The 23,082-nt window shown below is 37.0% G+C and overlaps 1 protein-coding gene across 8 annotated transcripts in view; it reads right to left on the bottom strand.

Moving 5' to 3' along the window:
• Window positions 1-71: 71 nt before the first annotated feature.
• PITPNM3 (PITPNM family member 3) overlaps window positions 72-23,082 on the bottom strand; it is a 58,514-nt gene continuing 35,503 nt past the window's right edge. For all 8 annotated transcript variants that reach the window (XM_090122441.1, XM_090122439.1, XM_090122442.1 and 5 more), the window contains 13 exons: window positions 21,525-21,644; window positions 19,756-19,937; window positions 18,603-18,772; window positions 17,538-17,708; window positions 17,104-17,289; window positions 16,232-16,380; window positions 14,205-14,321; window positions 13,076-13,192; window positions 11,914-12,062; window positions 10,451-10,600; window positions 8,681-8,864; window positions 8,153-8,281; window positions 72-7,739 (listed from right to left, as the gene is read on the bottom strand). In XM_090122441.1, the coding sequence (XP_089978567.1) occupies window positions 7,431-7,739; window positions 8,153-8,281; window positions 8,681-8,864; window positions 10,451-10,600; window positions 11,914-12,062; window positions 13,076-13,192; window positions 14,205-14,321; window positions 16,232-16,380; window positions 17,104-17,289; window positions 17,538-17,708; window positions 18,603-18,772; window positions 19,756-19,937; window positions 21,525-21,644 (2,133 nt within the window). In that variant the 3' untranslated portion in view covers window positions 72-7,430. The remainder of the gene's footprint in view (window positions 7,740-8,152; window positions 8,282-8,680; window positions 8,865-10,450; window positions 10,601-11,913; window positions 12,063-13,075; window positions 13,193-14,204; window positions 14,322-16,231; window positions 16,381-17,103; window positions 17,290-17,537; window positions 17,709-18,602; window positions 18,773-19,755; window positions 19,938-21,524; window positions 21,645-23,082) is intronic.

Genomic DNA, 23,082 nt, shown 5'->3' with positions numbered 1-23,082 from the left:
TACCTTAAATTGTTGGGTTCCAGACCAATCATAGCAACTTAATTTTTTGCTCCTATTTTAAATACCATCATGGCAGCAGAGTTAAACACTGCTGTTGTACAACACCATTTGTCATTTAGTTATATGCAGAAATTGCTTATCAGTTAATATATATAAGTTGCTTTGAAAGTAATGCCTTCTATTTATTTCCATAAATATTCAGCAAGTGTTGATGAATGTCAGTGGGTGCCATTTTTTTTCCCACACAGAGGAATTCAGTTCCTCACCTCTGCTTCATACAGATGCTATTTTGTCAGACTGCTCCTCTGCCACTCCCTATTGCAGGGCAAGAAAATGTAACAGAATAATTGTTTTAAATCACTAAGAAAATTCAACCTGTACTGCCATGCTACCACCCTATGTTTCTGATGTTGCAGGCCAACATCGTAATATGAGAGGCATTAGTTATGGAGCAACCTTCTTATTATAACTACTGTTATTTGCTAATATAATGCAGGTATTCTGTTCAATGAAGTATACCAGGCATTTGACACACACATTTTACTTATGCAAATGCTACTTTAAAAAAAAAAGTAACAAGCCTTTTTTAATGGGTGACTCCTAAGAGTTTTGGCTTTCAAACTTAAGCAAAGATTTCTTAAGCTTCTAGAATTCAAGAGTTGTTTCTACAGTAGCAGTTTTGTGCAAGTTTTGGAATTTACTTTCTACTTTAAGCTGAACCTTCAAACAAAAGACTGATTCAGAGAACTTTTCTGTACAGTGACTTTTAAGATGCACATGTAATTTGGTAAAACTGGAACAGCTAAAATATTAAAGATATTAAGTATAAATGTAGGAAACGGTCATGTTCAATTCTGATTTAAGTACTGATTTTTAAACTTGTTCCTGATTTCCTTTATACTTGTTAAACTAATTTATTAAATAATGAAATAATTAGCAAGCTCTGGAAGCACGAAGACAACCCAGCCTTCAGATGACTGGTGACAGTGTTATTTTTCTTTTTTTCTTTAAACAAACTAAACCAACTAAACAAAAAACCCACTGCCTTTGTATGTAGAACAGTAGTTTAAGTTATTCTTTGTATGTACTGAGACTGCTTCTATAAAATTTTTACAAGGATGATGTCTCATTATTGAAGTATCTTCTCATACTACTTTTGAAAAATGAGGAGGGTCGGAGTTCACAGGTTGACTTCTATTCACAAATTGAAGTTTTACGCCAGATGGTCACCCATATTAAACAGCTTGTATACTGTTTCTACTTGTTACTACAACATGCAAACGATGATCTAAGACTTCCAATACCATTGATAAGAAAAGTCTGGAACACTGCTTGCTTAAAGGCAAGGAAGGTTTTATTTCAGTGATTAATATAAGATTTTAAAAACCAGCTCACATCAAAATCTATACGAGTTGTAGAAATCTTACTCCTTATTTCATATTAAGAAATGCATTATTGTACATTTTTGAATCTTTACAAGGCAGCCATAAGAAATATAAACATTTGTCACCAGATAGAACCTTCTCACTGACAAACAATATTTAAAATTTTACACTCAATAAAACTATAGCCTGAAAGAACATGTGTAATTTCAAGTTTACTCATAGGAATTAAGTTCTAAGTGGACTGCCCTTTCCCCTCCCCAACAAATAGAAAAATATATTAGGGAGACAGTTTGGGGTTCTGTGAGAGAACTGCCATTCTGGCCTCTACACCAGAGGTCCCAGAATTGCTAATCCTTAGAGGCTACAATTTTTAAGTTACATAGTAATCTCTATTAACCCATCTCTAGGCAGTAAACCTGTTTCTTTTTCTCCTTCCCCCTCTCTTTCTCCACTTGAGTTCTATATGACCTTACAAATTAATAATCTGTCAAAACTTGTTTCATGTTTCTCTACCCTCTGAACAATGATATGCAATTTTAACGGTAGCTTATTGGGTTAAATAAAAATAGAAGAACTTTTATCCCCTTACCTTGGGCTTAATCTAAAAGGAGGGAGAGAGGGAATACAACACCTTACTTTGATTCCAGAGTCCATGGCACAGGATTCTAGCTGTTCCAGGACATTTCCTATTTCTGAAGAGCTCTCTTCATCCAGAAAGGTGTGTGATTACCTTTTTTCTTTTTTTTTTTAAAAAGGAATTTAGGATCATAAATAGAAACTTAAAGTTACAACTGAATGATTAAACAGCATTGAATTCAAATTACCTTGTTAAAACCACGATTTCTACTGAAGCTATGAACATAGATCATAAAAAATCACTGCTCTCACAGAAGCTGAGGAAGAAAGCTGGAAATGTTTGCACTTAGGGAATTCTATCTTGTACATACTCCATAAGTAAATGAAAAGTGCCACTTTCTCCCCTGCATGACTGAAATGAACAATATTTCAATGCAGAAATCTTGATTCAAGATCTTGTATTTCAAGCTGAAACCAGAACAAATTATGAAACTGCACCATATAATCTCTACTTCTTTCCACTATTAAGCCAAAGACCTTATTAAGAAAGGGTCCACGTTGGAATTGTCTAGTACTTTTATAACATACTCACCATCTGTAGCTTACAGGCAAAAGGAGGAAAAATGTGGGAAATCCTATCTGTTCAGTAAAAATTATTGCAGCAGTTACAAATTATAAAAGCTGAAAATACCTTTGGTTTTCTGGTATAATTAAGAATGCTTTCAAATGAAGTTTTTAACACATTTAGGACAGGAAGCAATATAAAAGGAGGAGGAATTTCATTTTTCCCTTCTGAATTTATACTGTGAAATATATGGTAATTCTACAGCCTTAACTATGGGGGATTAACTTTAATACACATATTAGCTGTGCCATGATCTTGCAATGTGTAAATAACACAATGTGTTCACTAACAAAAGCAAACAGGCTATTTTGCAAAATGGTGGATCTTCAAGATAAATGTCACTGTTCTTATTTTAATTGTAGATGAAAGTATCAAGTTAATTTCTCTGTGGTTTTCTGATAGCTGCACTTATACATAACGAGTAAAAAATTTTAATTTTGTTTAGAAATGACTTCCCTACGTAGTAGAAAAGTGATATGTAAGAATTAAAGACTATTTTCATTCAAACAAATCAAAATAGCAACTCTCACGAATCTCTAAGGAATGAAAGGAATGATCAGTGCCATGTCAATTTTACAAAATTTTTATGCAGAATAGATATAAACCATGCCACAAAACTAAATCAATGTAATTTGGCAAACAAGAACCTGTTCCAAGTGCACTAGTGTATGCAAATATTTTTTTAATTGAATAAACACAATCATTGTTTAAAAAAAAAATTACAATTTTGCTGTGAAAGCAGAAACAAAACATCACTTAAGGTTGCTTTCAGTAGTTACAGAAAGACACCACAGTGTAAATGTGTGTTTTCACAATATCTCAGATAAATCTTGATAAGTCTAAAATGGCACTGATTACAGTTTTTAGTTTTTGTTTAATACAGTAATTTAAAACTGGACATACATCAACAATTCAAAGAAGTAAGTGCTTTCAGGTGTGGCCTACTTTGTACTGACTTGTACTACCGCTTCAGCGCTCACTGAAATAACAGCTCTGTGTTTCACAGTTTCATTTCTGCTTCTTCTGTTTGGCAGATCAAGTGTAAGTGCTTCTCTGTAATATACAGCTTCTCTGTTTCCCTTCTGTGGAGAGGCTTCAAAACTTCCACAGACTATAAGGTTAAAAGAAAGTGCTGACTGTACAGAGAATGCAGCAGTGAGGAACAGTAGAAAACTGAAAGACTGTAAGATCATGCTGGACCTCAGTGAGTGGCCTGCTTAGGACTGATTAAGCCTCCATGATAAGAGAAGTGAAACTGTAATCTCAATAGAAAATGAATGCCCGTGAACAGCCATGTGGTTTTATGTAGACAAAGTATAAAACTAAAGCATTGATTAGAAGCAAGTGTTCCAGGAGAAAATGGGATTGAAGAAAATATGCTGTAAAAAACTAGCAATTCATCAGGGATTGTCCTATATATAACTGGGGAATAAAAGGCCAAAAAAAGCCCAAGAAATTGAAATCCTTAGCCATGTCCACAAGAGTACTGAACTGCAAACTTAGCTGTGAGATGCCTAAATCACTACTACCTCTTTCACAGTCTTATCTCCAACAAAAATTCTGTACCATTTTAGTGTCAGCTGGCTAGTGCTTTCAAAAGAAATGCATCTGATGTTTGTGAAGATAAGCTCCAAATAAGCTTGAAGCCTTAACCTCCAAACTGATGCCTGCATCACTGTTTGTCAAAGTGCTCAGATGGAGGCATGCTATCAGGCAATGAACCATACTATCCCTGAGCATTAAGCAGTGTTGGCATGATGAAACGACCATGTTAGGGAAAATATTTCCAGCTGAATTCCAGTACTATGTTTAGAGACTGAATTGTTACCACTCTAAATCAAGCATGAAGAGTAGCACTTCTTATTTTACTAATTTTAACTCATAATACACTGTATATACAAATATAGAACCAACACAGTGGCTAAAAAAAATAAACAACCTGGGAGAGTCATCTAACCTTGTGTTCATATGAAGTCTTTTAACAACAGTCACAGAATCACACACATCTCTCTTTTGAAAGGAAGTAGGTCTTTTTATGTTAGCAACTTAAATCAGAAAATGGATTTTGGCATCTCCTGGCTCACAGAGGTAGACAGCTAAAGCAGAATTAGTTTTGCTAATACTAGTAGGTATAGTGATTTCTATGAGGAGACATGCTACCCAGCACCCAGTGCTTAAGAAAGTAAATTCAAATTCTGCATTCAGTGTTGACTTTACATCCTCTAAGCAAATTTCAAGTTTGCTCTTTGCATTCCTCCACTCTTCAATTCATTCACCTTTTTAAAACCAACAACCATGAGCATGCTTGAAATACTTACGTTCCATTGGGCTTGCTCTGGCAAGAGTCAAAACTGCCAGTCATTGAAACACAAGAAAAAAGAATGTTTGTTTTCCTAGGAGGCTGCCAAAACTGCTCTGTAATATCAGTTACATATTGATCAGACATTGTGCTACTGTGGCTAGGCTTTTCAGGGGATGTACTCTGGGCATCTTTTTTTCTTTCTTTTCTTTTTTTTCTTTTTTTTTGCTACCTGTTAAAGCAAGATATATTTAATGGAAAAGGAGCACAGACATAAACGTCAGATGTGCATTTTTGCTACCAGCTTTTTTTCTTTCCTAGATCAGCAGCAGGAAAGAAAACCTCATCAGTACGATAAGAAGCCTTCCCTGCTCTAATATCTTCTCTGGTACCTGTGCAAGCAGTGAACTGACTGGAGGAAGATGAAGTATGCTTTCTGGTATACCTTGTGCAATCTCTTCCTAGCTGCAGAGGCTAAGGAAAGAAATGGACACAATCAGAATAAAAACACACAGTGGACCTCGATAAAACATTGAAAACTACTTTAAATTTATGGCTTTAACAGCTATGAAACTACTGGGAAAACTGTAAGCCTGAAGACTGCTTCAGTGTAGTTCATTTAGCTTTTGCAGCTGACTACCTTGTCAGCAGAGATTAAAAACCCCAGGCTCCAGTAACGTAAGTTACCTCTTCCTAATGAACGTGAGCTACTAAAGTCTTAACATCCTTCCTAAATTTTCAGCAAAAAATTACCCCCTCCCTTACAAGAAGCATTATGAAAAACTACTGATGTGCCAGAGATCTTTCAGGATGTATGAAATAGGTAACTCAAAAATTTGCTAAGTGATAAGCTTAAAAAAAAACCCAACAGCAATCACCATCATTTATATATTAGTTTGCTGGTTGCCTTTTAAGACAAAAGCCACAAGGTTGTCCTTCAAAAAGCACACTGAAACTTTTGTGTGAACAGGGAGTTATTGGACTTGTGCACTGTTATCATAGTTTTCCATTGCATTCCTTCTTTGTTTTACATACCAACTTTGAACTCATTAACCAACAGGTTTGTTTCTGTTCCAGCTATATATTAGAAAAACCTAAAAGGGAGGATGGGGATGATGACATCTTCCCCCTGGTGCCAAAAAACTGAGGGAGGGAAGCCAAAGAAACCAAATCCAGAAACAGCTCAAGAAATCACCTGTTGACTTCAAGCTTTCTCAGGGTCAACAGTCTGATTTTAACTTTAAAAGAAAACTGTTTTTTTGCTCTAGCGATTTCACTACAGGTTTTGAAACATATATCAGTTCTATCACAAAAGTTATGTTGGTGAATTTAGTGTAGTGGAAACAGATGCATAATGAACTAGCAAACTGCAGCTGTGTTAAACTAACTACAACATTTAGTTTAGAAATATTATCACCTAGAGAAAATTTCACACATTTTACTTCTAATAAGTAAAAGATCTAAGAGAAACCAGAAGGAGAACACACATTTGGCACCTCCATTCTTTGAAGCTCAACTGTTGTAATTTTGATTGCTATAGATTGTCTTAGCAGAGCACTTGCTATCAAGCATGAGAAGGTAAATAATTTACTCCATTAGCATTTATTACTCTTTCATCCTGCAGATTAAAGATTTTAGTTAGAATAATGAAAAAAGTGACTACTCTGCAGATTGCAGACCCCTTAGTGAAAAGGCTCCCTTAAGGCTTCCATCTTAGAATCTATCTCAGTCTGAAATGGTCAGAGACACCTCCTTACACACAGTTCACACATTTTACACAGTCACCAGTTTCACAAAAATCACAGTTTTGTACACTTGCACATCACTTTGCATACAGCAACACTAACTACTTCCAACTGTGGCAGAGATGTTTATTTCTAACATTAAGTATTTACGATTTGGTTCACAGGCAGAGTTCTATTTACTTGATGTCCAGCACCTTATACAGCATGAGTGCCTGTGTTAGCATCTGTTGACCAACAGTATAAGCTGAAAGGAAATCTTGGACTCAAGGCACCCAAAAATCATCTTGCTGTACAAATCCTGATGACCCATTTTTGTACTCTCACCTCTGCTTCCCTTACAAATATATCGCTTCATCAAAAGTGAATTGGCAACAGATGAAACTATTTAATGTTTTAAGTGTAAACTTTCTCTGTAACCTATGGGGTCTACTGTTTATATTGTTTTGGGTGTAGCTAGTTAGCTGATACTACAATCCTTCTGAGTAAAAAGCCTGTAGCAGCTTTTTCTCTTATTGCACATTTTATTGTATCTGTTGTAAAAAATAACTGAAGACTTTTTTTCCTGTTGTTTTAATGTTTAAGCACTTGGGATAGTTTTAGATTGTTTTAAAATTTCCCAATACGTCAAGAGAACAAACTGGAAGTTCTCTGGTTGGTGTAAAGAAGGCATTTTTCAGAGCAGGGAAGAGTCTGAGGTACAGATTCCCCTCTACACCTCTTAGTTTGAAGCTGCCTTTCTACCTTTGAGGCATGACTACAAGTTAAATGGAGGGCACCCAAAATCTACAGCCTCAGGCTTCCTAGGGAACAGATTCAAATTTGTGGACTCCACCCCTAACCCAAGCAATGGAAGGCAAATGCCTATCATGATCTTTGTCTGACTCGGGCTGGCTCTGGGCACGCTCTGGTTTGGGGTTTGAAGAAGGTGGGTCAGGTTGCTGTACAGACATAGTCCTGCGGAGATGGTTTCTCTTGCGCAAAAATTCAGGTTGAGAGTGGAGGCCAAAGCTGCCTTTTCTCAAGATCATCCGAGAGTTGTTCTTTTTGGATCGCGAATGAAGACTGAACTCCAGTGAGGCCAAGTGGGCTGCATAACCCTCACTGAGGAACTGAAATATGAAGGAAAGAAAGGGAGTGACAAATTACTGCTGCCTCAACCTATAGACTCTATGAGGAGACAAGTTTCTATCTTTGGCAGCCTACTTTGAGATATACAAAAGAATAATATTAGACTCCTCTTGCTCTTATTTTCAATGAATTCTTCAACTTTGTTGTTCAAGAATATGCTATGCATGCACTTGCAGGTACAACTTGTGACCATTCAATTCTCTTTATCATTCACTCTGCCATAAAACGTCTCCTCTGAGGCCAAAACTGCCTTTTTTCCTCTGAAATATTCTCTGCTCTTTATTTTGTGAGTCTGTGCATGCATGTGTGTGCATGCACACATTAACACAGACGCATTTCCCTGCTCCCCTGAAGACTTCCTAGTTAGGTAGCTTAAAAAAAAAAAGTTACTTACTTGACATTGTGCCTGGTATTTCTTTGTTGATCGTCCAACTATGTAGATCTGGGATGGCGACAGAGCCAAGACATTGTAAACGGAAATATCCTTTGTCGAACCATATGCAGCACAGATTTTGATGTGGCACTGAAACAAGTATTACTTCCAGAGTGAATACTCTGACTACCAAAAAGCATGCAATACAGGGATGGAACTTGTTCTGCACTGAAGCAGCACGTAAACTCACTGTTAACATTTCTGTAAAGCAGACACAGCCAAATCTGTCTATCTGAATGACAGCAAAATTATGAATAGGCAGACAGGAAAGAGCAAGTCATTTATTTATTTGTAATACCACATGCCAGGAGGTGCATTTGGATGTTTTGTTAGCCATCTTTGCTCTTTGAAAAGTAAGAAAAGACACGAGGAATGACAAAATATAACAGCAGTAGGATTTACTGTTCCAAAGGAAGAGAGCTCTTACTTCAATGAATGACAATTTCTAGAAAAAGGTTTCAAGAATATCAACATGTTTCTAGTACGTACCTCTTGCATGAGATTCCGTAGAAAAATAGTCTTTTGTCGCAGCGGGTCATGAACAAGTCCATCAGAGAAGAAGATCATTCCTTGAGGGAAGTTGTGTTGAGATAACCATGAAACCACACGCTGCTTTTGCATATCTGGGCGGCCAGTAATATAGATAATCAGATATCCTAGGTCCTGCCAATGTCTGTCACAAGCAACAGATAAATTATATAGGTGAAGAAAAATAAATTAATGCCCACAAGTCACATCAGTATTTCTTTGCCTGGCACAGACCCAATCAGACAAGATCTTTCAACAGGTGTGAATCAACATGCCTAAGTATCTGCACTTATTGAGAAATGATGTAATAAAATCTTCCTCTTGGGAGAGATGGAGGAAAGTAAGCAACAGACCAGTCTCATACAGTATGAGACTCATAAAAACTTAAAAGCTATGAACTCACAACAACCCCAAGCAACTCTATGGGCTTGGGAAGGAGTGGCTGGAAAGCTGCTGGATGAAAAGGGACCTTGGTGTACTGATGGACAGTCAGCTGAATGAGCCAGCAGTATGTGAAGAATGCCAGCAGCATACTGGCTTATATCGGGAATGGTGTGGTGAGCAGGACTAGGGACGTAATCCTGCCCCTGTACTTGGCACTGGTAAGGCCTCACCTCAAGAACTGTGTTCAGTTTTGGGCATCTCAATACAGAAAGGACATGGAGGTACTGGAGCAGGTCCAAAGGAGGGCAACAAGACTGGTGAAGGGCTTGAAAAATATGGCATATGAGGAGTGACTAAAGGAACTGGGGCTGTTTAGTCTGGGGAAGAGGAGGCTGAGGGGAGACCTTACTGCTCTCTTCAGATACCTGAAAGGTGATTGCAGTGAGAGCAGGGGTCTCTTCTCACCCGTGACAGGTGAAAAGATGAGGAGAAATGGCCTCAAGTTGTGACAGGGGAGATCTAGGTTGGATATCAGGAAAAACTTCTTTACAGAAAGGGTAGTTAAGCACTGGAACAGGCTCCCCAGGGAGGTGGACGAGTCACCATCCCTGAATGTGTTTAAAAACCATTTAGATGTGGTGCTCAGGGACATGACTTAGTGGTGAGTTGTTAGAGTAGTATGGTTAGGTTGTGGTTGGACTTGATGATCTTGACTTTTCCAACCTAAGCAATTCTATGATTCTATGAACTTGAACTATATCTCAAGTTCTACTATCTTTGAAATTTATAATGAGATTCCCCATGATTTCAGCTGTCGGAAATGGAAAACTCTTGAGAACTGGCATCCCTCCTTTCCCATGAGCTCCAAAACGAGCGCTGTATTTCTTTGCCCACTGCAGCACTGCAAGAACTGCAAGACCGAATTAAGAGTCTTTTAACTTTTCCTCCAGAAAATGCTCTTGCATTCATGGCACTTTGTCATTCAGGAGCAGAATTATGTCCTTATTTGAAGCTGACAAAACATAAAATACACTCTTTGCTAATCACAGTAACAAATGAAATCATTATAAATTCATTACGCTCACTTTAACATCATATTCTCAAAAAGCAATCTTTATGCAACTTAACGCACAAATTGTAAAGTAAACCGCAGCATTCTAAGATTCCTCTGAAAACCAGGAACAATTGTTGTCCAAGTAAATATGCAAACATATCTGCAAAACATTCTACCCTTTAAAGAATTTTTGTATATTTAGTAAAAAAAATCTATTCTGCCCTCTTCTGTCCTCTTGTGTTCTAACAGAAAAGTTAGAAATTTACAAAGCGAAGCATGCAAGCCATGCTCACCTTACAACATCGACAGCCCCAGCTCGGACTTTGGGATCACTTCCCATTATTGAAACACTTGCTGCAAATGAACCGTCAATGCTGAACACAACACATTCCATTCCTCGGGGAAGCACAGTCAGGTAGCTTGTGGCACTGCTCTGGTCCCCTCTGGAGATTGAAAGCAATATATCTTTTTTAAAAATGAGAATATTTTCTGCATGTTCTAGTTAAGAACTTGTACTAGCTCTGACTGGATCTGCACCTTCAACAATCTGTATTAAACAGGACTTTTCATTTCAGTCCTTTATGGGGAAATTAAAGCCTATACTTTTAGGAAATAACTTTCCAAACAAGAAATTTGGAAGCTGACTTTAATAAGACATCACATTCATACAAATATATGATTTATTTTGAACAAACAATATTGAAGAACTTAAACTTTTAACGTCGTCTATATATATAGACACAGATAATACACTAATGCTCTGTGTACATACATGCATTTTGCACAGAAATTAGCTATATTTTTTTCCCCAACAGTCTATAATTACTGGCAAATTATTAAAAATTACAATGAAAAAACTGATATGCATCATTTATTGGCATCCACCTGCTTACAGACATCAACTTATCTCTACTAGAATTTTATTAAACAGAAGAATTTTTAAAAGCACAGCTTACCCTAATCCTGTGCCAACAAATTTTATTTCACACCTTTTCATTCTTCATACTTGACTTACCACAGAGTTGGTTTGTGTTGTTTGGTTTTTTTGTTTGGTTGGTTTTTTTAAGTGCTGGAGAGCCAGGAGAATTTATTTCAATGAACTGTTACTTTCAAGTGCTGTTTTCTTCCCTCAGTTTTAGAACAAATATGGTCTTACAGAATTATAGTATATAATTCTGAAGTACAGAATTAAAATGGCTCTTACAATCAGCCTGCCATCAACATATAAATAGCTGGCTGAGAAGAAGGCAGTACATGCTCTACTGTTCAAGTCAACAGGAGAAGCTTCTTACTGAAGAATGCACAACCATACCCATCAATAATCTTCTCCTCAGTGAAGAAGCTCTGAAAAAACCCAAGTCACACACTCTTGCCCTAAGAGGACTGATTACAGTCACTCAGTCTCCCCAATTTTGCAAGTCCAAATGTCACTAAATTGAAGTATGTTGAGGATTTATGTTGCAGGAGGGATAAAACCCAATGGACTGAACACCTTTAAGCTGCCAGTATGCACACAGTCGCTGCTTCAAATCTAAGCTAATAATATAGGAAAAAGACCAAGGAAAGATAAACAGAATTGTCACTGGAGACTTGACGTGCAAAGAAATTAAATCATTTGCCTAAGGCCACATAGAAGTCTGCTGCATAATCTAGAACTGACCAAAATCTCTCTCCATACCCCCTTCTATCCTACACATCAGTGTCTTCCTGATCACAAGAGCCCATAAAAGCTGTAGTATCAGCTTCAAACTATTACCTGACCACCATTCTGATGGGATATACACCAACTCTCAGTCTCTTCTGTTTGGGTATGCTGTAGGATATCCGGCCACTGCTGTTGGATATCTCTGTGTCAAAATACACCCACCTACCAGAAGATGGTTCAGTCATTATGAAGATATCAACCTGCAAAACCAACACAACAGTCATCTGATGTGATAGTGGGCAATATTATTTGCCACCTTAGGAACATGGCATGCCAAGCCTGCATCATATTATCATCTTAATTTGTGTTTCGTAACCAAAGGTTGCAAGTTTGAAGGAGACTTAAAACTCAGAAACTTCTCAGGGGGTCCTCGCAACCAGAAAATGCTTCCTAACACACAGTACAGGAGTTCATTATTGCCTTGATCAATTGAAACACTCAGTACTGAAGGTATCAAGAAAACACAGAGCTCAGGAATTCAGCAGGAACCTCAAAGCAGAAACAAGATCATTTATATCTGTATGTGTATATTAAGTTTTTGCATACTAAACCTTCAGAACAGGCAAAGTGAAGTTTCCGCTTCTGTTTTACCTACAGCTCAGCAACAACTGCTACATTAATTTCCATTAAAAATTCTTAGTCTCACTGAATGTGACCAAATGAGTTCACTCAATATTTATTTGGCTTTGTTAGTTTTAAACTTGGCTACTGCAGTAAGCTTTAAGAGCACAGACTGATCCAGCTACGTCACATCACTGAAATTCTAAAACTACTCTTTACTCTTCCATGTATATGAGAAACAGCAGCTACCCAAACTTTAGAATCCCAGTTCCTTTATCCAGTTCTCTTACCTTGAAAGGAGGATATACACTTTTCTTTAAGTGACTTGCCAACTGCTATTCAATTCTTTTTTATCCTTGCTCAAGTTAATCATCTCCAGTAGATGATGCGAACAGATGACAGGTTCAGAAATCACTGCATAGCATATTCTTCATTAAGCAGAGGAGATGTCCAGCATCATATAAAAACGATTGTAGCTAGAAAAAATGCAATCTACCAAAAAGTGTGCTTACAGCATGGTGGGATGCTAGTTATGTACTCCCTCTCTCTGTAAGGCTCTCTCTGGTATTATGAACCACATATGCATTATATTCAACAACTATCTGTATGTCACTTGACAAAAAAATAAGGAAATAGAATACTTGATCTTTACCTTTTCACCTGTTAAAGCTACCATGTCCAGAGGTCCATACATAAAGCGTCCAACAAGTACCTGAGGACCATCTTCTGCAGCAATTACATCATTTGCTCGATGATTAGCAGTCACATTCTGAAATGAGACCAAAAGATGGGAAGTGTCAGTTTTTATGTAAGGCTACTGTCTCTATTATGTTGTTAAGCACAGTGATAAAGAAACACAGTCCCAGTGTGTTTGAGGAACTCCCAGTATACCTTAGAGACCCTAACAAGACTGGACTTCTATTTCAGCAAGAGCCAGGACCTCATTAATGGGGGTGTTACTGAATAAAGACACCACTGAGAACATCCAAGATGACGAAGTAAGAGAGCATCTTTATAGAGACTCTAACTATATAGGAGAGTACACTTAAGGGAATGCCAATTATCCTTCAGTACAAATGGTGCCATAGAGTGATATTATCACATGCAAGGCATTCATCCTGTGAGGCACTTTCCCATATTTTTAGTAACCAGAATTTTTAATAAAATCAGAGCATAAAAGCAAATCTCCCACAAGAATGCTTTAACTGATGCTGGTGCTGGAAGAATATCTACAACTTGGCAATACTTTCAAACTGAGTATACATTTTAGTATACACAGGACATAAGCTTTTGCTGATGATCATGCTTCAACCCGTTGTGTTCTGGAGTGCATACTAACACATACAGTGTTACTCAATACTTGTTAAAAATTTATCTGAAACTTAGTGGGGTCATTTTTCTACAGCAAAAGAATAGTCAGAAGCTCCGTGACTTCCAAATGAAATTTCACAATATGTGAATTTTTTTTCATTTATTACTTAAGCTCGCGGCATCTAAAGAAAGAAGAAAATATTTTTTTCTTGGGTCATGAATTAATCCAGCATATAAGAAAACAGAATAACAACCTGTGCTTAACAGGTCCTTCATGCATTTGGGGGAAAAAAAATTCTAATGATAAACCAAGAATAAATTGCTTTTCTTTCCTAACTGCTAGATCGCCTCTGGACTGTATCAGTAGTTTGCAGTTAAGTAAAATTCATGCTTTGGGAGATTAGGCTCCACTTAAATTGCTGCCCAACTCAATTTCCATAGCTGCCCTGGATATTCAGATTTATACTTACTCTCAATTTGACATGCGTCCTTTTGCGTAGCCATTTTTCTCGTGGATTGGATGGGCTTAGTGTTGCGGGATCCAGGCTATCATTTTCTTTGAAATTTACATTTTCATATCTCATCACCTGAAATGATATTAACATTCTAAAAAACTATGTGCTGCCTGGGGAGCCCTGCACTTGACAAAAAAAGAAGTTATACTGGTGTCCCAGCTGAGTGACACTGCAGAGCAAACAGCACAAGCAAAACAAAGATACAGGCCATATTGTTACATTAAGTGCTGGCAACAGAGCAAAAGTCGCTTATTCATCTGTAAGGGTAAGTTCAGGTATTAAACAGCTTTTCCACATGTTCTTTAATATTAACATCCTTCCCTTAGCCACACAAATCCAGAAAAAGTGGTAAAAACATTAGGATGACATCAAGAAATAGTGACATTGTTTCCTCTTTGCTAAGTCAGTAAGGCAGCTTAGGAACACAGAAGTATTGGTTAATGGCATTTTGAACAGAGGTCAGATTCCTGGCTCCTTCTGTGTTGATTTTCTGTACTTAAACAGACAGTCAGACAACATTTCTTATCACCTTTTATTTATATTACTCACCACTGCAAGAGGCAGCAGGGTCAGGATTTAGCTTATGGCTAGTAACATCTGAAGGTAAAAGGACTGTAGTTTGTGGACATGCATAACCCAATAATATTGTGCAAATTACATTTTCTTATGACATAAATGTCACACGCCAACAAATTTGTATGTTCAACTCAGATAGATATCAGTGCCAACTGACAAGTTTCAATAAGACAGGGCTTCTGGTTCCATAATGGGACCACAGGTAGCATGAAGCTACTTCATTTTGAATGAGAAATAGCTTAGTCTGCCCATTTCAAAAGCTAGTAGAAAATTAATCGAACTGAACAGATGGCTATGCTGAAGTTTTCCATGCCGTAGTTAACACCCTTGGTGCCCTCTCTGGAACGGTGTCCTGAAATCCTTTGAAAGCTGTTTCTTATGAAGTCTGCTGAATAAAATCCTGCTGCACTCAGTTTCAGCAAAGCTAATTGGCTTGCCACTGATCAGAATAATCCTGAGGAGTCAGTATTGTTTTTAATAAATTGACATAAATTCCATTCACCAGAGGGCAAGTATAGGAAATATATATGCATGTAAGGCATTCACCTTAACATCCATCAAGGCAGAATGTCCAGCACATGCTGGAATTAACCAGTCTTTTATGCAATGCTGCAAGCTCACATTACTTTAGAGACACGTTCCAAAATGCCTGAATGTGCATATATTTTAAGCGTAAAAAATTTAAAAGCTTTAATGCACATAAGACTTAATAAGACATAACACTGCAACTTAACACAGATGCACAGAATGCAGGGAAAATAAATCAGGAATGATTACTGATAGACAAGCATGCTTAGGGAGGCACATGGAAGGGGAGATGCAAAAATATTCTGATGGACTTAAGGTGCAAACAAACGAAAAATGCCCTGAGAGAAAGGAAGAGATGACAAAGATATTAAGAAAGCTGCAAAGGAGAGGAAAAACATCTATGTACAATTATCTAAAGCCCTGAAGAGAAAAATCTTTCACTGGATAAAAGATACACTGATTTCTGGGTTAATCCAAATTAAAATGTTTATAACTGGATTCTACAGGAGGATCACCTTGGCTTCTTGGAGAGACACTTTTACTGCAGGTTACACTCAAATATCACTACATTATTTTCAACCCAGGTGAGATTTCTCAACCTCATCACTTTCTCTAGAGGTCACAGCACAAATCATCTCCTAGTCACTGACAGCTGTGATCTAAAAACTGAAACACCAGGAATAAAAGAGACATCACATGCCTTAGAAATGAATTCTAAGGAGATAGTGCACACAATGCCTATAAACATACTAGTACAGTTACAGGAGAGACTGGTAATAAACAGTCTTTTCTTACACACTTCAGTCTCCTCATTTTTCCTTATTCCCTCTAAATTAGAGAATTCTTTCATTGTGGAGAGAGAAAGAAACATCAACAACCTGTCTTAAAATGAATGCCACGACGTCTGTTGATTCCCAGTAGCTGGCATGGAAAAGATGTGGCAGGGCCACAGTTGGAAATGCTGTCAGGACATCTGGACAATACAAGGCATAATCAATCCGCTTTGTTCCCCACCACTTAGCAGTAACTACAAAAAAAAAAAAAAAAAAAAAAAGAAGCATAACATTTCTAAAAGATGTCTTCATAACAAATCTGCTGTTTAAATGTATAAACTAGATAACAGAATGAAGCCTTCCGCTTTTTTAATACTGACATTTAGAGCCTGTTGAAAGCATCATTCTAACACAGAAGTTCTGTTTTCACCAACTTCATAATCCCTTGAAATTCTGCTGTCTAAACTGCTTTGCAAGTTTTAGGAAGCAGAGGTCACCATGCCCTTTGCTTCCTGGCCCACAAAAAGCATACACAGAAAAACTAGTTAACTTTATGATCATATTATATAGCAAGAATCGTAAATACTTTCCAAATAGTGATGATAGTATTAATATAGCATTACAGTCTGTAAAAGAAGAATATAATGATCTATGGCACTTAAGAGAAACTATTCTTACCTATGTATCTTCCTTCATGCGTGGACCATCGCTCTAAACCCAAGTTTGTCTGAAACCCTTAATAACTTTGACTGTCACCTTAATATAAGCATCTATATAAAGAACTTCATTTCTATTACTTCACCTACATTACTACGAACAATAGAGCAAGCTAAGTTGTGTTATTTAAAAAACACAACAACTTAACCTCCTCAAATTTTCAAGAAATTCATTTTCCTAATAATTGGAATGATTAGGAACTCATCTCTGATGTAGTGGGAATGGCTTTTGCTGTGCACATTGCAACAAGCTTCACTCACTGTTGGTGAGGCATGCTGATGACAAGCTCTCTGCTGACCCTGAGTTTTCACTGTTTGTGCTGGCCAAGCTCAACCTTCTCTCTTGTTTCTGAGATGTGTTCGTAGATTCAGAACTCTCCTGAGAGTGAGTTATGTTCAAAGAGCTGTTCTCAAGGAACAGAGCACTGTAGTTTTGGATAGCATCACCTGCAATAATAGAAATAGAATAAAACAAAAATAAAATAAAGAAACGTATATATATATAACATATATATATATATAAATGAATTTTCCTGTCTTCTTTCAATACTTGCTAAATATATTTGTGCCATTCTGTCCCAGATTACTTACTTTTATCATGCTAGTATATTTGTAGTTCAAATCCTCTTGAGCTGTAAGGAGAGCAGTGTCAAGAGGACATTAAATAAACATAGCTTTGAAAATAGGTACTATACCTAACTGATGAGATCTTCCATCCCCCAGTGGGTGTCTCTGGTATCGTGGAACACCGAATGGAGGCAGGAGATGAAATCTTTTCTCCAGCAATGGTTCAAGTCTGCAGGCAGATGGGTCAGCAGAGTGAAAGAAACTGTACACCTGGCTGCAGGCTGGGCGAACCTGACAAACTTCAATGAGAATGAAAGAGAGAAAGAGAGTTTGGAATTGCCACTTTAACATTTTCAAGGAGTCTATGCACAAAGACAGTTAATACAGACTCCTGCAATCCAAACTTGCACATATCTGGCCACGATAAATTTAAGAAAAATAATCTACAATTACCTCCATGAGTAACAACTTGTTGCAAAAAAAGTTTACAGGGACATTACAACCTGAGATGCAGGCATGCAGCAGACAAGAAAACCAGACAGAGCTCCCAGTCTTCCAATGATCCTATATGCAATTTAAAATTTCAGGAAAGCAGATTCCAAAGTTACTTTTAAAAGGATATGTTTATATATAGCCAACAATAACTTATAAAAGTGATTGTGGCATTTTCGAACATACAAACGTTTTCACACGCAGCACAGTATTCAAAAGAATGTAATCAGACTGCACACAAAATATATAACTTCTGAGCAAACTCTCCCGCTGTGTTGTTAAAAACAGCTCACAGCCAACACATCCGGGGACCAAGTTCAGTCATGAGGCCAGAAATGAGCAAGATGAAATACTAAACCAAGCACAGATGCTATTTTTGGTATCATTTTCAAGGATTACTCCTTGGTCAAGTAAAAACTTTCACTTTACACGGTGAGGAATATATACAAACAGCAGCAGGACAAATGACACACTACTGTGAACAGGTGAGCAGTGACACTGCTGGAATTAAAACTCCATCATCTAATGTCTTAGTACTAGCTTGCACTAGTACATTCCCATCTGTTAGAAGAAGGAACCCTTGAAGTAGGAAATCATACCCCAGACTTACATTAGATTTCTTTATTTACCTGCTTTTAAAATAACCTCTTTGTTTACAAAGTCATTAAGCATCCTGCATTCTAATGTTAGAAAGAACTTACCATCCAGGCCTGGCAGAACAGTACTCCTCATGGCCAGCACCAAACCAAGTGGTGATCCAAAGAGGAAGAAATCAGACACCTCAAAATCAAACCGGCCCAGATTTACATCTGAGAGACTGGAATTCGCAGGAAGAAAGTCTGCATCATCTTTCAACACACTTGAGTGGATGCTGAGCAAAGAAAATACACTGACTTAACTACAATGAATCCAGAGAAAAAATGCATTCCCCAAACAGGTAGATTATAAAGCTCTACCACCCACATCTAGATTCAAGAAACATGCCTTAAATTGTAGAAAGATAATTACAGTATAACAGCCACTTATCATGATTTCCAGTGTGGATATTAAATTTATTACCTTTAACATGCGCAAGCTTTGTACTGTTGAAATACTTATCAGCAAGTTATGCAAGAACTCTAAAAGCTGAAAAATTGCCTCTTCTTCCTGTTAGCTGTATAGATGCGTTTAAGCTTATTCTGAAACTTCTAATATGAATTTGAGCCTCCTCAACTTGTATTAGGACAATGGTATTAAAAAGTTACAGTGATGCCTTATGCATAGCTTTTCATTTTGTAAATAATTAAAACGCTTATTTAGTTTCTATGCCATACATGCATAGGAATGGCTATATATTTGTTAGGACACAAATAAGTTAATTATGTTAAATCTTGCCCCCAGCCTCCTTCCATTAGGCAAGACATTTACTTAGTTTTAGTTGTTGTTTTGCTTTAAAGATAGTCTGGAGCTTGCAGAGCAATGGAACAGCAAAACCAATCATCTTACTCTTTAGAGAATAAAGGAAAGTCTGCAAGGGGAGTCCAAGGTGTGTTTAGAAAAAAAAAAGTAACAAATTCAGAATTATAAAGCATTCATCCATCTTGACTTCTGTGGGTTCTTCTGAAGAAATGAAACTTGCATTTAGTTTTGAATATTCAAAACTCTCACAGCTGAGTAAAAAATAAAAAACTTGTGAGTAAATTCATACCAAACCCACTAAATCTATGTCTTTTCTTTGGAGGATATTTGCAAGAACTTTAAGCAAACCTCTAGAAACACAACAGAACCAAGAGCAATGATTCTGCCCCTCCAGTGCTGACAAGCTGAATGAGTGCCAATCCTATTTCTTTTACTCAGTCACCACACACTAGTTACCTAGATAGGAAAGCATGATGATTTGTTATAGTATCACAGTTGTAGGTGGATGAGTCACTCTGTTTCCTAGGCAACAGCTGTCTTGGCTCTTCATCCTCCATGATTTCTGAGATGTCAATATTGCTTTTGCTCAGCTGTTTCCTGCCACCCAGACTGGAGTCCTCTGTTAAAAGGGGATTATCCTTCAGAGAATGAACAGAGCAAAAAGATTTAGACAGGGATTGAAATTCAACAGAGCTTATACAAATGGGATGCATTTATACATTTGACCTCATTTTATCCAAGCATTGGTTGAAAGGGTTAGAAACTAGGCCAACTCAGCACCTGTTTTAGCCCTATCAGGGAGCAAGAAACACTTCTGAAAAACACACTAAACCACTTAAAAATACACCAGGTAGTACATTAGAAGAAGGCTGAAATGATCAGTATAAAGACTATTCACTGCATTTCAAACAATTAAAAATCTGTTTTTCCATTGATAGAAGCTCTCTCAGTGCCCCCAAATGCCACGATAAAAAACTCATCTGCAGTGAAATGGTATCAATAATTAGGCTCTGAATCAGTCACCCACAGGTGGGTTTTATGTATTATGTATCCATGTGGTAAAAATCATCAATTTTCTCTATCTGTTCTAATGAAGGTTGTCTGCTTCAAAATAACGTGTTTTAGCTGTTGCAGCAAGAGAGAACCATCTTCCTCTTCTAAAATGCAATGCTTAGTTCTTCTCAACTTAGAAGTTACATTAGAAATGAAATAGAAGAAGAGGCAAAAGATGGAGACAAAAATTGGGAAGGAAGCTCTGCAATGTTGTAGAAAAAAAAGAAAAGTAGGAAAAAAGAAGAAAGTAGGAAAACTGGAACAATAAGCAAGAACAGTGCAGACAAAGAACATGTCCTCCTAAATCCTGATCCCCATTCTCCCATTTTTGGTGAGAAATGTAACTAAGGATTCAAAAGATGAAAAAATTTAGCTAGCGTCATAAAACCATCAAATAATAGATTACAGGCACCTCATTCAGTATCAACACCACTCTTCCATATCCACTTAAGTCTAAAGTACACAAAATTAGTTCAACTCAAGCTTTCCTTCTTAAGTGGAGAACACACAATGGAGCTTATATGACAGCAATGTTAAAAAAAAAACCTAACAACCCCCCCCTCCCCAAAAAAGTGCTTCTACTACCAAAAAATATCTTCTGGATCACAGTGAGAATGAATCTTCTCGTATTTCCAAATGTAGCACCCATTTAGAGACCTTGTTACTCTCAATGACCTGTTCACCCAACCTCAGGTGACTTGCATTCTTCACCAGAAAGTAGGCACATCTCTCATCAGTCAGTAGAACTTATTTATGAGCACATCTTAATGTTAGACTACCCCTAGGCAGTAGCATAATTGATCCTAAAGTGTCTGGGAAAAAAAAAAAAAAGACTTTGGCAGAAACAGTACCCTGAGATTACTGGGAGGATACATTTACATCTACAGTTAAGGATGTAACAGAAGACACTCAGTAGTCCTACTTTAAAGATCTACTAATAAAGCCTCCATTACTGCTTTCTATGTATCATAAAACTGAAGCTGCAGACTTAATTTTCGGACAGCAATTATTTTTTGAGATACAAGCAAAATCCTGTGCCATCATTGTTATTTACCAAATCCTTAAATTTTTTTTCTTGTTTAATATGGACCTGAATTTCTTAGTTCCCCTCTAGGGGATGAATCTATATATAGGGAATGAACTTCAGCTGAGTAGATTTTTTTTCTCTTCACCTGGATGCTGCTGATGCTTCCTCTCCTGCTACTGTTCTGACTCTCATCGGTTCTGTTAGTATTATAGCAGATGGCATCAAATCCCAAAATGCCTCCAATACAGTCACCAACAAGACACACCTGAAGGAGTAAAAAAATATACTTAGTGAAATGTAGCAAGTATTTTACAAGAAACAAAAACCGTCATAGAACTGCAGAAACATACCCAACTCATTTTAAACCCTTGTTCTTTTTTTTTTTTTTTTGTATCTTGCTTCCTACTGTAGTTTAAAGTGTGTAGTCACTTTTTCCCACTTCCTCTTATTTACTATGCCATGAATATCCGTCCCAGGGACCGTCTTGATAATCATAGAATTGTTGAAAATGGACCACAGAATTCTTCCAGCTAATTACAGTCAGATTCCAGCTCAAAAAGTCCAGATCATTGAAGAATAAGACACTGGGAACTTTAATAAAATTAGCAACACATTTCGTGTACGGATTAATGGTATTTCTGTAAATCTACCATTCCAATTCTCATCCTCACTATCATTGGCATTAACTTAATAGAGTTAAGTTGATCCACATGCTGCATAAAACCAAAAAGACAGATTCTGATCTACTGAACTTTCAATACAAACTGATAGAAAAGACAAAAATATAAAAGACACACAGGGTAAGCTCAGGCTATACACTATGTATTTCAGAAGTACATGACTTAGCGGCTAAATTGAAATTTGTATCTGAGAACGAAAGCAAGGCACTGTAGCCTGCAGAAAGGTCACTTCTGCATTCAAACAATCCTGGTACTTGTTGATGGTAAAAGCTTATACAAATTTCTGTACATGTAATATTAACATAGAGTTTGCAATAAACACCAGGGATATTTGTTGCTGTTGACCATAAAATTTAATTTTTAATTTAGAGAATTGTTTTCACAATTATTTCCATAACTGGTATAATTCTTTTTCACATAATACCAACTTTATAACGTTCTATCACTGCAGATCGTTTGTTTGCGTGTTTTGGGCAAGAAGAGTTTACTGTGGATATTATAAATGGCTTAAACCAAAGCTTAATCTAAAAATACTGGTATGCCACAGTGTAATTTTATTGTAGTTATGGAAAATAAAAAGTGTAATTCGACATGTTTTTCCTTCAAGAATTTCACTGCACTCCAAATGCAATTCTTTTTTTCCCCCTTGTGTCATGGACACAGGAAGTCATTGTACTTTAGGGAAATGAATGTTTCTTGCTATCTAAGGGCCCTATCATAAAACATCAATAACTCACACAGAGTAGCCATAACATATTTATTCTAAAGTAGGTAAATACTGTTTTTTTCTAGTTTAGAGATGGAGAAGCAGGAATAATAATAACTGTGACACATGTCAGCTGGAAGAATTCAACAGGTGACTTCCCTGAGGAGCAGACCATACCAGAAAAATTAAATGAGTATCCCAGAGCTACATGGGAAATCTGCAAAAGAGTATTTATCTTCTGAGTTTCTCTGCTGTCAATGCTTTATTACTACTGTGATGGAGGCGAAAAAGAAGCAATAAATTTTGGATTCTTTTTG

Source organism: Phasianus colchicus, chromosome 21, assembly GCF_987193195.1.
Source record: "Phasianus colchicus chromosome 21, bPhaCol1.hap1.1, whole genome shotgun sequence".
In the NCBI taxonomy this organism is placed as follows: domain Eukaryota; kingdom Metazoa; phylum Chordata; class Aves; order Galliformes; family Phasianidae; genus Phasianus; species Phasianus colchicus.
The sequence above is the reverse complement of the archived record's forward strand: the minus strand, read 5'-3'. Positions and strand labels throughout refer to the sequence as shown.